Raw genomic sequence first — 13,827 nt, 5'->3', positions numbered from 1 at the left:
ATTTAAAGACAGACTTGAAAGAAATCTTATTTGAAACTGCTGATAAAAATCCAGGTCAGACACAATTACATACAAACATACAGTACACACTGCTGCTCAAAAGTCCCTGATTAATAGAAATTGGCTTTAATGTAATATCACATGAAGTTTATCAGTAATGTTTCACAGCTTTAATCAAAATCATTCATCATCCATAAGTTGTGATGGAAAAATGTCTGCAAGTGTGCAGGAGCCCATTTTTAGAGAAATTAAATGAGGTTAGGTTCGTACTTGAAATTTAATATAAAAGTTTCAGGTGGTGAGAATGTAAGTTTCACATAGTAGAAATTTGTGTTTATCATTTATTTTGGTTTTATTCTGAGTTTAGTGTTTATTTGTGAGCATTGTTTTTATCTCCATGATTTTACTTTCTTTGTATCACATGTTTTTAGTCTGTTTTTACATTGTTTAATCCACTGGGATTGGCTGGGCATGGGACAAATTAGCTGATAGTCATCACTGCTGAGGCATGTGTCTGTCCAGTGGTGTCCTTTCAGCTGTTTATAGGACTTATTAAAAGGAAGCAAGCTGAGTACTGGAGAGAGAGCCCTAGATTGGAAGAGGAACGCATGAAGCCCGTCTGGAGACCGGTCAGCGTGATGTGGTGACCCAGTCCCGACAGCAGAACGGCGACAGTAGGAGACAACGCGTGTATTGACATCAGGCAGATGTATAACACTGCCTGCATTGTGAGTAGTGCTGATTGTTGTTCACTGGTGCAGCCGTGTTGGAGAGTGTCGCCATGGCTATAAGCAGGGCCGCTTCCGGGATGATGGTTCTGGTCCTATTTGTTTTTACGTACAGATGAGACGTGAGGGGAGCCGCGGTGGTATCGAGCGACGGACTCCAATGCAGAATGCGAACTGGGCTGGGATGTGATGGGGCCCAGTGGACGGACGAGACTGGGACAGGAGGCTCCTAGTCTGCCTGGCACGAGGCTGGCGTGGACCTCACTTAGCAAGGAAATTTCTGTCCAGCTCAAGAACACACAAGGAGTATTCGTCCTGGGTTGTGGACTGGGTGGGATTTTTGTACATGAAGAGAATGTATTTTACAGTTTAGAATAATCTTATCTAGTCTCGGTGGGAATTTTAGCATATTGAGAAAATGTTGTTGTGAATTGGCTTGATTTAAATCAAACTGAACTGCACTCAATTAAAACCAAATATAACTTGTTATCAAATCTATTCAAATGTAAAGTCGTCTCACTCATTTGGACAACTAGCACTGAAAAATACACTGACATCCTCTGTTTCCAATTAGCAGATGAGAGGTTGCTGTTTATTCATGACTCAATACTTGAATGTTTTATCCTGTTTATGAATAAACATTTAAAATGACATTGCTTCATTGTATGATTAATTCTTTGTCTGTGTCAGTCCTTAATACATACACATGTGTACAATTCTAGTTGCCATAGTCTCCGGAGATCCTATGCTCCGTTTTCTCATACTTTCTTCACTGTTTACCTCATTCTGCCCAACAAATGTACAAATTTCTGTAAACAATTATGACTTGTTTATGCCATTAATAAAAATGTCTCCATATGAGGACGTACTTGAAAGAAAAAGTCACCACTTTGCATTTTACAAAGCAGTAAACAACACGGGCTATTTATCATATAATAACTTTTAGGTCTGTGGATAGAAGGATGGGAGCTTTAAATGTTGTGCCTCCATAATTATTCTAGAGTCTTTACAGTGTTCAGCGACTGTTGTGATTGGTGTGAATACATAAACTTGAAGTGAATGAATCCACCTGTTCACAGGAGATCACAGGAAGATGACACCAAACATCAGAAGATCTTATTGTGCGCCAGAGTAAAGGTGGTTCTTGGGACTAAAAGCACATAAACTACAGCAAAGCTCACATAAAGCAGGAATAAGCAGGCAGCACTTCAACTGCTAATGCACGTTTGCACTTTTATTGTTGTGTCATTCACTAACAGTTCAATGGTGCAGATTACCATACACAGAATTAGGATATCTGCATGACACATCTATGCTATACAGCGAATGGATTATAATTATTACAAATACAGTAAGCATATTTACATTTGATCTCAAGCTCCATACAATATAGATATTTACAAAGTATGAAAATGAAACCGGTCTGACAAATAATGTGCAGTGTTAATGACGGGTTTTTTCTCCTTTTCTTTGGTGAACAAATCTGAAAGGGGCGGGGTTAACTGATATAATTGTCAGAGGGGAAAATATCATGGCTAGTTTCGTTTGAAAGGCATCAACGGAAAAACAACACAGAAAAGTGATGAGGTGAAGAAAGACACATTAAGTGTGCTGTCGTTTAGATGTCACAAGCTACTTTGTATAGTCCTATATCCCTGATATTAGAAAGAATTAAAATGAGTTAAAATACACCTTTATTTTGTTACAGATTTGAGTTCAGATGGATGCCTAGCATGACTAATGAGTAGTATCTCCCCCAAAAAAAACAAAACAAAAAAACAACAGACTTCTAATTCACTCAAACTGCTTTCTAATAAAGAGGAAGCACTAATGTAACTCACCTCCTCAGTCGGGGTGCAGGGGTTACATTAGGTCTCCTTTCCTTCCCCCCCTCTCTCTTACATTCAAACCCTCTTTTAGTTCCACTAGAACAGGCCGCCACACCATCATTTGGTTTAATATGAGTGGAACAACTAAACCGCACAGACTTTAATGATCAGTTAGTTGAACCTTTTATTAATATGCGCAAAGAGCTGCAAACTAATATATATATGTATATACACTGCAAACAATAAATACACAATCCAAAATAAAAACACCTCTGCAAAAGAAGTGGCAGCGCTTCGCATCAACATGTATATGAGGTACATTGCACTTTTGAGATTGATCTGTGCATAGGTGCATCTTTGATGTGCAGCTCAGAGATCCACAATCCAGCACATTTCTGTTTCTCTGACCGTCAGACTGGCTGACCCGAGGTCACGTCAGAGCTTTGTTTTATATCTATATGTAACAGACAGTCGGTTCCTCTCCTTCCACGCATTTCATACAACACAGCAGGCATACTGCTGGTTGGTTGACCAGAGTTTTTTAATGCCTGTCTACATGAACACATCTCGAGAGGCGTAGGCACCAAAAAGTGAATCTGGAGCCAAATGTAGCAGCTGCAGCAGGGTAACAGAGCAAATATTTTCATGGGGTAGTATCAGAAATAGGACCTTTGAATATGTAGTCCCTTTAACTTCTATTAAACCCTTGAGAAACAGCTATCCAGTGTACTCCTGATATGTGCTCTTATCATTTGTTCCTGATGCTCAAATACAATCTGGACTCAACATATGTGGCTGTGTCTCTGTCCTTGCTATAGATATGTGTTAATGTGCAAAATAAGGTTAAAAATGAAGAAATAAATGAGAGTTAGAGCAAGCTAGAGGAGCAGAGAGGAATGTGTTATATGAGGGTTAACTACCACACTGATCCAGAACAGACCGCATGTACAAATCAAGTTCTCTCTCTAGTTCGTTTTCATCCTCCTAGTCCTCCTCCTCCTCTCCTTGTAACCCTGTTTTTACTCCTTGGGATGAAAAAGCAAAAGGGGCCCAAATCTACTCCTGCAGGAACAATTGGGTTTTTTATTTATTTTTTAAACTGCTGAGATATGAAGCGATCCTCGCTTGTTTGTCTCTAGTTAGTCTGCAGTTTTTATGTTAACACAAATGGATGAGTATTTTACTGACTCACTAACTGACACTGGCACGATCGGGGGTTTAGAGGCGGCGTATGTACACAGATTGAGGAGGATCTGCACTTTTCTTTTTTTCAATATAAATACCAATAAAGGGAAGTGACCAGAGCAGATTATACAGTGTGCTTGTGAAGCTGCAGGGTAGCTTCTGAGTGCATCCTGTGGAGTGTGTAGTGTGTGTTTAAGTGTTGTGGTTGAGGTGTCGTATGCCTTGATGGTAGAAACTGTTTTTAAGTCTTGTAGACAAGCGTGTTACATCCAGCCTTTCTCTATCCTGCCTCAAACCGTACCTTAAGCATGGCCTGCTGGTCTTCGTTGTATTCCACCTGTGCTGTGGAGAGGTTGAGGACGCCTCGCTCCACAGGTCCTTGTCACCAAAGACCTACAACATCATCTTGCAGCAGATGGAGTCACTGTGCATCGTTCAACCATTCGGCGCACTTTACACAAGGTGCTGTATGCGAGAGTGATGCAGAGGAAGCCTTTTCTCCGGCCACAGCACAAACAGAGCCGCTTGAGGTATGCTAAAGCACATTTGGACAAGCCAGCTTCATTCTGGAATAAGGTGCTGTGGACTGATGAAACGAAAATTGAGTTATTTGGGCATAACAAGGGGCGTTATGCATGGAGGAAAAAGAACACAGCATTTCAAGAAAACACCTGCTACCTACAGTAAAATATGGTGGTGGTTCCATCATGCTGTGGGGCTGTGTGGCCAGTGCAGGGACTGGGAATCTTGTCAAAGTTGAGGGACACATGGATTCCACTCAGTATCAGCAGATTCTGGAGACCAATGTCCAGGAATCAATGTTATATACTTATGTGGTATGTGTATTTTGACTTTTGCTGCCATGATGCCAGGTCTCTGTTGAAAATGAGATTTTTAATCTCAATGAGATTTTTACGTGGATAAATAAAGGACTAATAATAATAAAATAAAATAAAACAAAGCTGAAGCTGCGCCGGGGCTGGGTGTTTCAACAAGACAACGACCCGAAACACTGCTCGAAGTCCACTAAGGCATTCACGCACAGGAACAAGTACAACGTTCTGGAATGGCCATCTCAGCCCCCAGACCTGAAAATTATTGAAAATCTGTGGTGTGAGTTAAAGAGAGCTGTCCATGCTCGAATGAACTAGAGATGTTTTGTAAAGAGGAATGGTCCAAAATACCTTCAACCACAATGCAGACTCTCATTGGAACCTACAGGAAGCGTTTAGAGGCTGTAATTTCTGCAAAGGCAGATCTACTAAATATTGATTTCATTTCTTTTTTTGTGGTGCCCAAATTTATGCCCCATCGCCAAGATCTTTCCGTTTACACAGACCCTCAAGACCCTCTGTGAACACAGCAAAATGCCTTTGTATTATTTCTTTTACTCAAGTCTTATCTGATCATTTGAGGAAGAAAGAAAACACAAGCGTCCCCAGTCTGTTTATAGTAAAACCAGAAACGATAAATTAACAATTCGCTGGCCGCTTAGAACAACATTTAAAAAACAAAAAACCCATAGGTCAGAGTATAAATCCCTTTGAGGCAATAATAATTTTAGGTTACTTTACAAAAGTAAAAAGAAAAAAAAATGGTACATTTTAAAATCCTTTGTTTATGGACAGAATTCTTCCTGTTGGACACAAGAAGCAGACTCCAAAAGAACTTTGAGGCTCTGCAGAAGTCTGATTAGGCTGGTGTTCATGCAACTGGCTCACTGTGGTGTGATAATACCACAGTGAGCCAGTTGTGATAATAGTGTATTTCATTATTATCACTATTAATAGTGACAATCTCAGTGTATTTCTCAAAGCATAGGGTGTAACAAAGAAATGGATGCCTCCTGATGGGAACAGTGAAGACGGTTGGAAGTCCTAAAACCTCTTCCTTTGTAATGGGCAGCAGTGGGTGACTCCTCTTGTTACAGGCCAGTTATACCACAGACAATCCAGCTAAAATTCTCACAGAATTTCTCACAATTGAGAAAGTTTCTTATTTCCTTCTGACTTTCCCATCTTACTCTTGTTTTTATTTTTGAAGTACATTTCCTGAAAAGTCCCCCATTTCTATGATCAGAGATGTGAGCCTGATCTCACAGGTTAGGGTTCGGTAAATGAACAGTCATAACATTTATTTTTTCATTCACAACATACTAGATATTATTCTTTGGTTCACAAGCTGGACCAGCTCTACCAAGTTATCTATCACTGTACTATGCATTTAACAGCATTAACCCTTCAATGCCTGTAACAAAAAACTAAATGTCCTTCACATGATCCAAAGTGGGGTCTTCAAACAGTCCAGCACCTGGAACTGTTTGTGTACTTAATAATATATTGCTGAGCTTCTCTAAGTTAAGTAGCTTGTGTTAGTACGTGTACACAAAGACATAAACGTTCAATGATAAAAACACACAGTAGAATAAAATTGTAAGAAGTCATCAGTTGATGCAGTTTAAGGACACTTGTTCTTCTGTGCAGTCTCACCTGGAGCTCACGTTTCTAGTTCATGCCATCATGACCAAAGATTCTTCAATTAATAGTTTAAAGATGTCCATGAATGCACTGCTAACTGCTCTTCAACCTTATAAAACTCAACATGCATTTTGAATAAGAAACACTTTACAAAACCAAAAGCTTCACTGTGCTTAGTGATTTATCTGTCTAAAAAACCAGGTTCAGTTTGTAACTGAGAGAGCGGCTCGGTGGCGCTGAATTATATTTCCAATAGAAACACAATTTCATATGTTGTAGTAACAACACACTGCCACAAGATGGCAGCCTAGACCTACTTTACCATGCTGTTCCAGTAAAAAAGAAAAAGTGAGAGAGCCTTGAAAGAGTGACAGAGACACTTTTTATGAACTCATCTGTAATGTGTCACCTTTCTGTAGGATGAAGAAGTGCTTCCCTTCTTTTAAAGTAAATACAGGCTTACAAAGATCCTCTAAACATGTTTCTGAAATAATCCTAAACACAACCATTAAATCAAAAATGCAAGAAACAATTTATTTAATCACTCTTCTTAACTTAATTCCTTAACTTATTACAAAAATAAACAAAGACTTTCTGCTGTCTCACCTCTGTCAGTGTTCATGCTGTTACAAGAACAGGTGGAGGTGCAGGTGGAACTTTGACTTCACTGTGGTTTCTATGTGCAGGCAGGAGTGGGACATCTCAGAACAGCAGCGGATTGTCGAGCACGGTGACTCCTGCTGCGACGCCCCCGTCTGAGTGTCCTGAGCTCTTGGTCCTCAGCAGATGGCCCACACACTCATTTATCACCATGTCTGCCTGTAAGAAAACAAAGAAAAGGCTAACATTAGAAACAGCCACCAACCAATCCCTTTTACTCCACCGCCCAAAAACCAGTGAGAAACACTAGCTAATATTAACTTGGAATCAAAGTCCACTAATCCCCAGGCTCCCAGCATAACATACAGTCCAACACAAACTCCACAAACTGTCTTGCTTCAGCTGACTTCCTTCACCTTCTCTCCAGAGAATCTGTTGTGCTCTTTTCAGCACGAAGCCACACTCCTGCTCACTGATCGTCACCTCTGTTTAACCTGGTCTCAGCAACTTTGTCCCATAGCTTGCACATCCTTTCCACCTCCATCTTTCTTCCCAGCCAACTGATACATACCTTTCTCCTTCCTTAAAAGCCAGCCTAAGAAATACGATTTTATAATTGCCCAATAAATTAAACTGCCATTTTCAAAAGTATTATCATCAGTAGAGGTCAGCGAATGTCGCTCGGATCTGCTGCACAGCTTGAGGCTGGTCCGGGAAGAACCTCTCCAGGACTCCAGGTCTGGCGAGCACTTGCTGAACCTTCTTGGTACCAGCCAGGTGAGCGCTGATATCTGGACTCTTCACAGCTCGACAGCGCTCCATCAGAAGACGAGCATCCCAGCTCTGCAATTGAAAACAGACAATGAATTCTCTGCTTGCCAGCACACCGACCAGCAGAGCGTGACAATAGTTGGTTTATATTACGCTGAGATTGACAGACAGAGACAGAAGAATGAAGGAGAACAACACAGAGTCACGCTATCAAGGAGAACTTGGACGGTAGATTCAGCAGTTTGGCTTGAAACTTGCAAACTGTTTTAACTTGTTATGTCCGATTAACTTTTCCTTCCAGGGTGCTCGGCAGTTTTCTTTCACTTGTTTCCTGTTCCTGCCAGCAGAATGCACACACAGCTGCAGTAACTACACACAATGTTGCAGAGAACATGGAGCAGCAACAAACATGTGTTGATCTCTAATCACCCATTCAAACTGACACAGCGACAGAGGTCTGTTGTCACTTATATCAGCCAATCAGGGCTAGACTTGGTATTGCTAAGCAGGGAAAGAAATAAACTCAATGATAATGACGTTCCAGTTTCTCATGAATACGAATCAGTTTACGCAAGTCTGCAGGTTTCACTTTAGTGTTTTAACTAAACTCTTTGATGTAATCATTCTGAGTGCAAATCAAAAGTTGGACCTGTTCAGAAGTGTAGTTGTCAGGCATGTAACCGTTCCTAAAATACACCACGGCGACCTGTTTGCTGTCCCTGAAGTGAAAGTGACACAAAAGACACATTAATCCATGTGGACACACAGCGACCTCCACTTCCTTGAAGCCTCTCGTGCTGCTGTCCACTGGGAATCCCCACATGTGCCTCTTCCCAGTGTCTATGACATGTAACAAATATAATAAAATAGCAAGGAATTATAAAGTCAATGACAAGATTTTCCATTTAGTTTAATTTAACAGTAGTCATTTTGCAGAAGACAGACATTTGGTTACTATAGTAAAAACTATTATGTCAAATTAACCAAAAAGAAAAAGAGCCAACAAATGCAGACACTTGGCTGTCTTCAGCAACAAAAACGCCATCAAAAAAGTCACAGTCATCAGAGCAACATCAGAGAAACAATAAAGTCTAACCATGGAAGGTTTTTATAAATATATGCATAAAAACACAAAAACAAATAACATCAACAATGAGCACCTTTCGCTCATTGCACGCTCCAACAGTTTTGCAAAAGCTTCCCTGGAGAATCATGGAGAAAATACTTTTAGTTCCTGGAAGGAGCTCAAGGGTCTAAGTGTAAAGAGCAGACATGTTGACAGATGCTGGCCAATATCCACTCCTAATCGGGTCCTTTAAATCAGGGCTGCACTGCTGCTGGCATGTTTGACATCTGTATGTCGCCTGGTGCACATTATAACATCCTTGGACCAAAAAGAAAAATAAACAACATGACTAATACATCACTGCCTTCACAGATGACTTCTGTTAATGCAATACCATGTTCTGATTGTACAGCAAGGGCAGAAAACATGCTTCATCACACTATGTTCAAATCCATCACCCTAACCTAAATAGCAGGTTGCTGTTTACTATTAATGTTGATTAAAATCACTATTTTTCCTGCTGACACTGTGAAGTTTACGCCCCCACAGGAGCAGTTTCGAAGCTTCACTGTTGGCAGAATGCGAGCTACCAAAAAAGAGAAAACCACTTAAATAGATTATTTCTAACTGGATGTAGACACATATGAAAACCAAAATTGAGTATCTCATGAGGAAATACCTTGTATATTGGTGCAATTTTGACCGTCCACTCTAATAATACATGTGGTTGGAGGAATGGCTTTAGAAAAACATCAATAACACTTTCTCTGTTGTGGAGTGGCTGATGTTTGTGATGTAGAACATCCCCACAGAACCGTTCCTCTGGAAGACACTCTGCACATAGACAGGACTTTTTGTAACAAATTCAGCAAAATTTGAATAACTGAAAGTAGTACGCACTCAGATCCAGCCACTCTTGACAAAGGTAGCAGCTTCTATTTTGATATTATAGCTCAGGGTGGCTCAGTGTACTTCACTATGAGCTGACAGTTAAAAGGACATTTGTCAAATTCATGTGGTTTTATAATTATTAAAGTTCTCACACGCTCAAAGACATAAATGTCAGCCAACAAGGGATCGCTCATCAAGCTTAGCTATATAGAAAAGTACATTATTGAGATGAGACCAAATAACAGCAGGGTGAAGACAGTAGCAAAACAGAGGATGACCAACAGTTTCTGTGTCAGTGAGACATTTCAGCTGGTATGGCCGTGCTTCTTTCCAGCGCTCAGCAGCTTTCTGCTGCCAAAAGGACCGTGACACTGCCCTACTTCTTTGAGGCTCAGGAGAAGGACATCAATCCAAAACAGCAGACAGCCTTTTCATATTCTTTTCTCTAAAGAATGCAAATAGAGTATTTGCAAATATGAAGTAATTAACAAATTTCCCACGTATGGGACTAATAAAGGTTATCTTATGTTATCTTAATCACCTTTGTTTCTGCTAATGTCACTTTTACAAATCGTGTCCCATCAGCTCTCATGGCTGAACTTTGGCTTTGAGGGTCGGGGAGGACAAAAAGCTATTAAGGACCTTTTGATTTGCAATCCAGTTCTTCTCTAAAGACATGACTTATTTCTGTTTCACTCCTGGACCAGACTGAATGTTTTTCCTTGATGAGCATTACACCAGTGAACAGTCATCCACACAGTTCTGACAGGATGAATTGTACCAACGCTGGCGGTCCTACCCTCACAAGAATGATTATTTTTGTTACCAGTCCAACAGTTGACTCTACATAAAACTACTGATACAGTACCTTGAGTCGGAGCCTGAGGCTGGGATCAGACAGCAGATGAATGCAGCGCTCCATAACATCCTTAGTAATGCTGAGGTGGGAGGGAAGCTCTGCTTTCACATCATGACTACCAATATCTGACACATCCTCACACTCAGTGGGAGGGACCTCTGCAATGGCACCACATGTACAGTTATTCATCTCCTCTACACTCTGAATCTAATATAACCACCACTACAGTCTACAGCTGATATTCCACTGGCCCTTAGACAGACCTATTACCTCGGTCTTCAGTGTCATCGTCCTCTATTCCAATGCTCTCTGCCAGTTCTTTCTGTTTGCAGTAATTCAGCAGGAATTGGCGAATGCTGAGGTCTTCCTGGTCACTGGAGCTTTGATTGGAGCTGGCAGACTTACTGGTCCTGCTACAAGTGGAAGGAAACCACCTCGCTAAAGGAAAAACAAGACAACAATATGAACATAGGTTTGGTTACAATAAAATAAGTCAGTTGATCAAATCAGTGTGACACAGACAATGATGTTTTTGGAAAGAGCCCATTAGTGACATTTAATTTATACATTTTTACTGTGAGGGCTTGTAAAACTTCTGTATGAATATTAATTCTACAACAGAAAACCACTCAGCATTTAAACCATCACGATGTATTAAATGTTTCCAAAGATGCTGATAATTTGATAACAAGCAAAGTTATATATCCTGAAATGTACTCATTGATAGAAACTTTGAAAGGCACTGCAGAAAACAAAGTTAAGCAACACAGAAAAATGTGGTAGCGAATGCCTTGAGTCACATTTTCTTCCTTATACGTGAGACTCAAGCTGACATCACTGTTGAAATCTTACCCAGTGCCTTCATGAGCGCGTGCAGCACGGAGCAGAAAAGAGCAGCTGTGCGCTCGTAGCTGAGATCCAGATCCTGAACCATGTCCCCGACCAGCAGGCTGCAGTCAGAGTGAGTCAACAGAACTGTCAACACCCGTGGAGCCTGGCCAACAAGACAGGATTACAATGAAATACAGTACAAGCTCAGGGCAGCACAGGCTTAAGCAGACAAAGAAGGAAATGGGGTAAATCCTCCAGCAGTCATTTCTGTCTCCATTTTGGGCTAAAAACAAAAACACGTCATAACTACCTGTGGATGCTGGCTGAGCCTCTGAAGGTTGAGTGATATGTCATTAAGCAGGTAGTCAGAGTTCTCATTGATCAGTTCCTTGAGGGAAGCGTATCCACAGGCCTTGCTGATGTCCTACATGGAGCTCAGCGTCACCTGGCTGACCAGCAGCGTCTCCTCACCAGCTTTCTCCAGCACAGCATACAGCGAGGCCATCAACAAGGGACGGAAATTGCAGCCCAGCGCCTGAGCACAGCAGGCGATGCCCTCGAGTTGGATGCACAGCTGACAGATGTTGCTGTTGAGCTAATGGATCGTGGATGCAGATGTTGATGATGAAGGAATCACTTGGAGAGAGCTTGTATTTGAGTTGCTGGCATCACTGTTGCATATGGAGGGGAGTCTGGATGGACTGAGCAGCTACGCAAAGAGACAAAACACGTGCTAATGCACTGCTTTCTAACCACTTTTACACATGCACTGCAGCTCGGAAGTTTTCAAGATATTGTCCATGCACGTGAGAACGCAAATGTCTGACACACTTAGATCAGACATTAAACAGCCTTTAGCCTTCCTGCTCCTGAGTGAAAGCCTGTATTATATCTCACTGAGCTCATGTGGGGTAGCACAGATTAGCCTTTCTCAAAGTCAAGAGTGGGGGCCAATTTAGGATCTTCACTCAAATTTAAAATACAAGGGAAACCGATGTATTTCCTTACATAAACAAAAACCACACAAGCGCTTATAAAATGCTCATCCTACCCAGTCATACGCAAAGTGTTAAAATCAACGTGTGATCCACCTGCCACTAAGAGATATTATTTCTCTTTGGTAGATGGAAAAAATGTAATCAAACTCACTGTCAGTAGCTACAACAGCACATTTGTTATAATATGATGAATCAAGCATTTAGATATTAAATAGTATTGAGGGAGACAGGATCAAATACAGTGGGGCAAAAAAGTATTTAGTCAGCCAATTGTGCAAGTTCTCCCACTTAAAAGATGAGAGAGGCCTGTAATTTTCATCATAGGTATACCTCTAACTTGTCTGAGTTTTAAAGAATTGATTTGCAAATTATGGTGGAAAATAAGTATTTGGTCACCTGGTGTTAAAACACCAGGTAGGTCCCATCATGGTTGTCACAGATATTTGCTTCTGGGCTTCCCTTAGCCCTGCTCGTCCGCCATTGCCGCGTTTGAGTTTTGGACGAAATGCATTCTGGGATATTTAGCTGTACCAAGTCCACACAAGTCACCACCGATGCATGCTCGATAAAACGGGCGGCGCGAGAACACATCCGGGACTTTTTCGCATTCTCGGCTTGATGCTTACCCACAAAGTGGCTAGAGAGACAGAAAAAAGACAGAAAGAAACAAAAAACACAACGCCAAAGAATGTCATTTGCACACTAGCATGGAGAATAAACGTAGACACAGTGCACCCAGTAATTTTTGAACTTACAACCAAGTTTCAAGAGCAGTACTGGTATTGTACCGGTACTGGCTGCTGTCTCATTGTTCAGAGAGCCTATCATTATGCAGAGAAAGGAATCTGTGTCTCTGGACCGAAATGACTGTACGTGTAGTGCTGTAGAAACAATACTGCCCACAAACCTTGATGTTTCTATATGTGGAAACCTTCAAGTATGCATATCCTCCTGTAAGGGTAAAGTAATGGGACATTTGCACTTTTTGCATGTAAGCCTGTCGGTCTTAACTGGAAGTTGCACTTGAGCTGTCTTGGCATCTTTCCCTTGTTTGACTCACCAGTTTTGCCCTGAGCTGAACCGCTGCCTCCTTCTCTGTTGTGGTACTCAGCGGTGACCAAGATGCTGTAACATGCAGATGTGATGACTACGACCCACTCACAGTGTGATCCTGGCTATCAGCTCCAGTCAATGCTGTGTAGGACACGTGATACTGGAGGACATGAGCATTGGGAGGTACCCAACTGATCACCATGCTGACGGCAGTCTCATCAGAAAGCGTGAGGCTGGTTGGGCCTCCACCAGAGCCTGCAGCAACATCATAGAAGAGATAAAGTACTACAGCTAACGACACTTAACACTCACTTTCTTCCTTTATAGGAGGAAATTATTTTGGCAGCAGAGCAAAGTGGTTTTTTAGAAAATAAATGTAAAGTATAACAGAGAATTTGATACTTTGATTTGATACTTTAACCTCACTACATTTATTTCATAGCTTAGAGTTCTAGTTACTCAAAGATGAGAATTTAGATGTGAAATTTAACCTTTAAGTGACTAGTACTTTGAGAACTGCCATCAATTACACAATGAAG

General features: G+C 41.2%; 1 protein-coding gene and 1 long non-coding RNA gene across 2 annotated transcripts; both read right to left on the bottom strand.

The window, feature by feature from the left end:
• Positions 1 to 7,397: 7,397 nt before the first annotated feature.
• Positions 7,398 to 8,553, bottom strand: LOC109198598 (glutathione synthetase-like). The gene is made up of 2 exons (XM_019354004.2): positions 8,240 to 8,553; positions 7,398 to 7,662 (listed from the first exon to the last, which is right to left on the bottom strand). The coding sequence occupies exons 1-2, from the start codon at positions 8,411 to 8,413 to the stop codon at positions 7,477 to 7,479; spliced, it is 360 nt and encodes a 119-aa protein (XP_019209549.1). The 5' UTR covers positions 8,414 to 8,553; the 3' UTR covers positions 7,398 to 7,476.
• A 4,141-nt stretch (positions 8,554 to 12,694) lies between these two features.
• LOC112845262 (uncharacterized) lies at positions 12,695 to 13,313 on the bottom strand. The gene is made up of 3 exons (XR_003218055.1): positions 13,296 to 13,313; positions 13,143 to 13,186; positions 12,695 to 12,872 (listed from the first exon to the last, which is right to left on the bottom strand). It is a non-coding gene; the product is annotated as an uncharacterized LOC112845262 (long non-coding RNA).
• Positions 13,314 to 13,827: the final 514 nt, after the last annotated feature.

The sequence above is a fragment of the Oreochromis niloticus genome, unplaced genomic scaffold (genome assembly GCF_001858045.2).
Source record: "Oreochromis niloticus isolate F11D_XX unplaced genomic scaffold, O_niloticus_UMD_NMBU tig00006511_pilon, whole genome shotgun sequence".
Classification (NCBI taxonomy): domain Eukaryota; kingdom Metazoa; phylum Chordata; class Actinopteri; order Cichliformes; family Cichlidae; genus Oreochromis; species Oreochromis niloticus.
Note: the sequence above shows the minus strand (reverse complement) of the source record. Positions and strands in the feature narration are given on the sequence as shown.

Excerpts from the sequence above, each read along its gene's own strand:
- LOC109198598 (XM_019354004.2), bottom strand. The coding sequence starts at position 8,413 with ATGTGGGGATTCCCAGTGGACAGCAGCACGAGAGGCTTCAAGGAAGTG. Across the intron at positions 7,663-8,239 it reads ACAACTACACTTCTGAACAG|AGCTGGGATGCTCGTCTTCT; the intron begins GTCCAACTTTTG and ends TTTCAATTGCAG.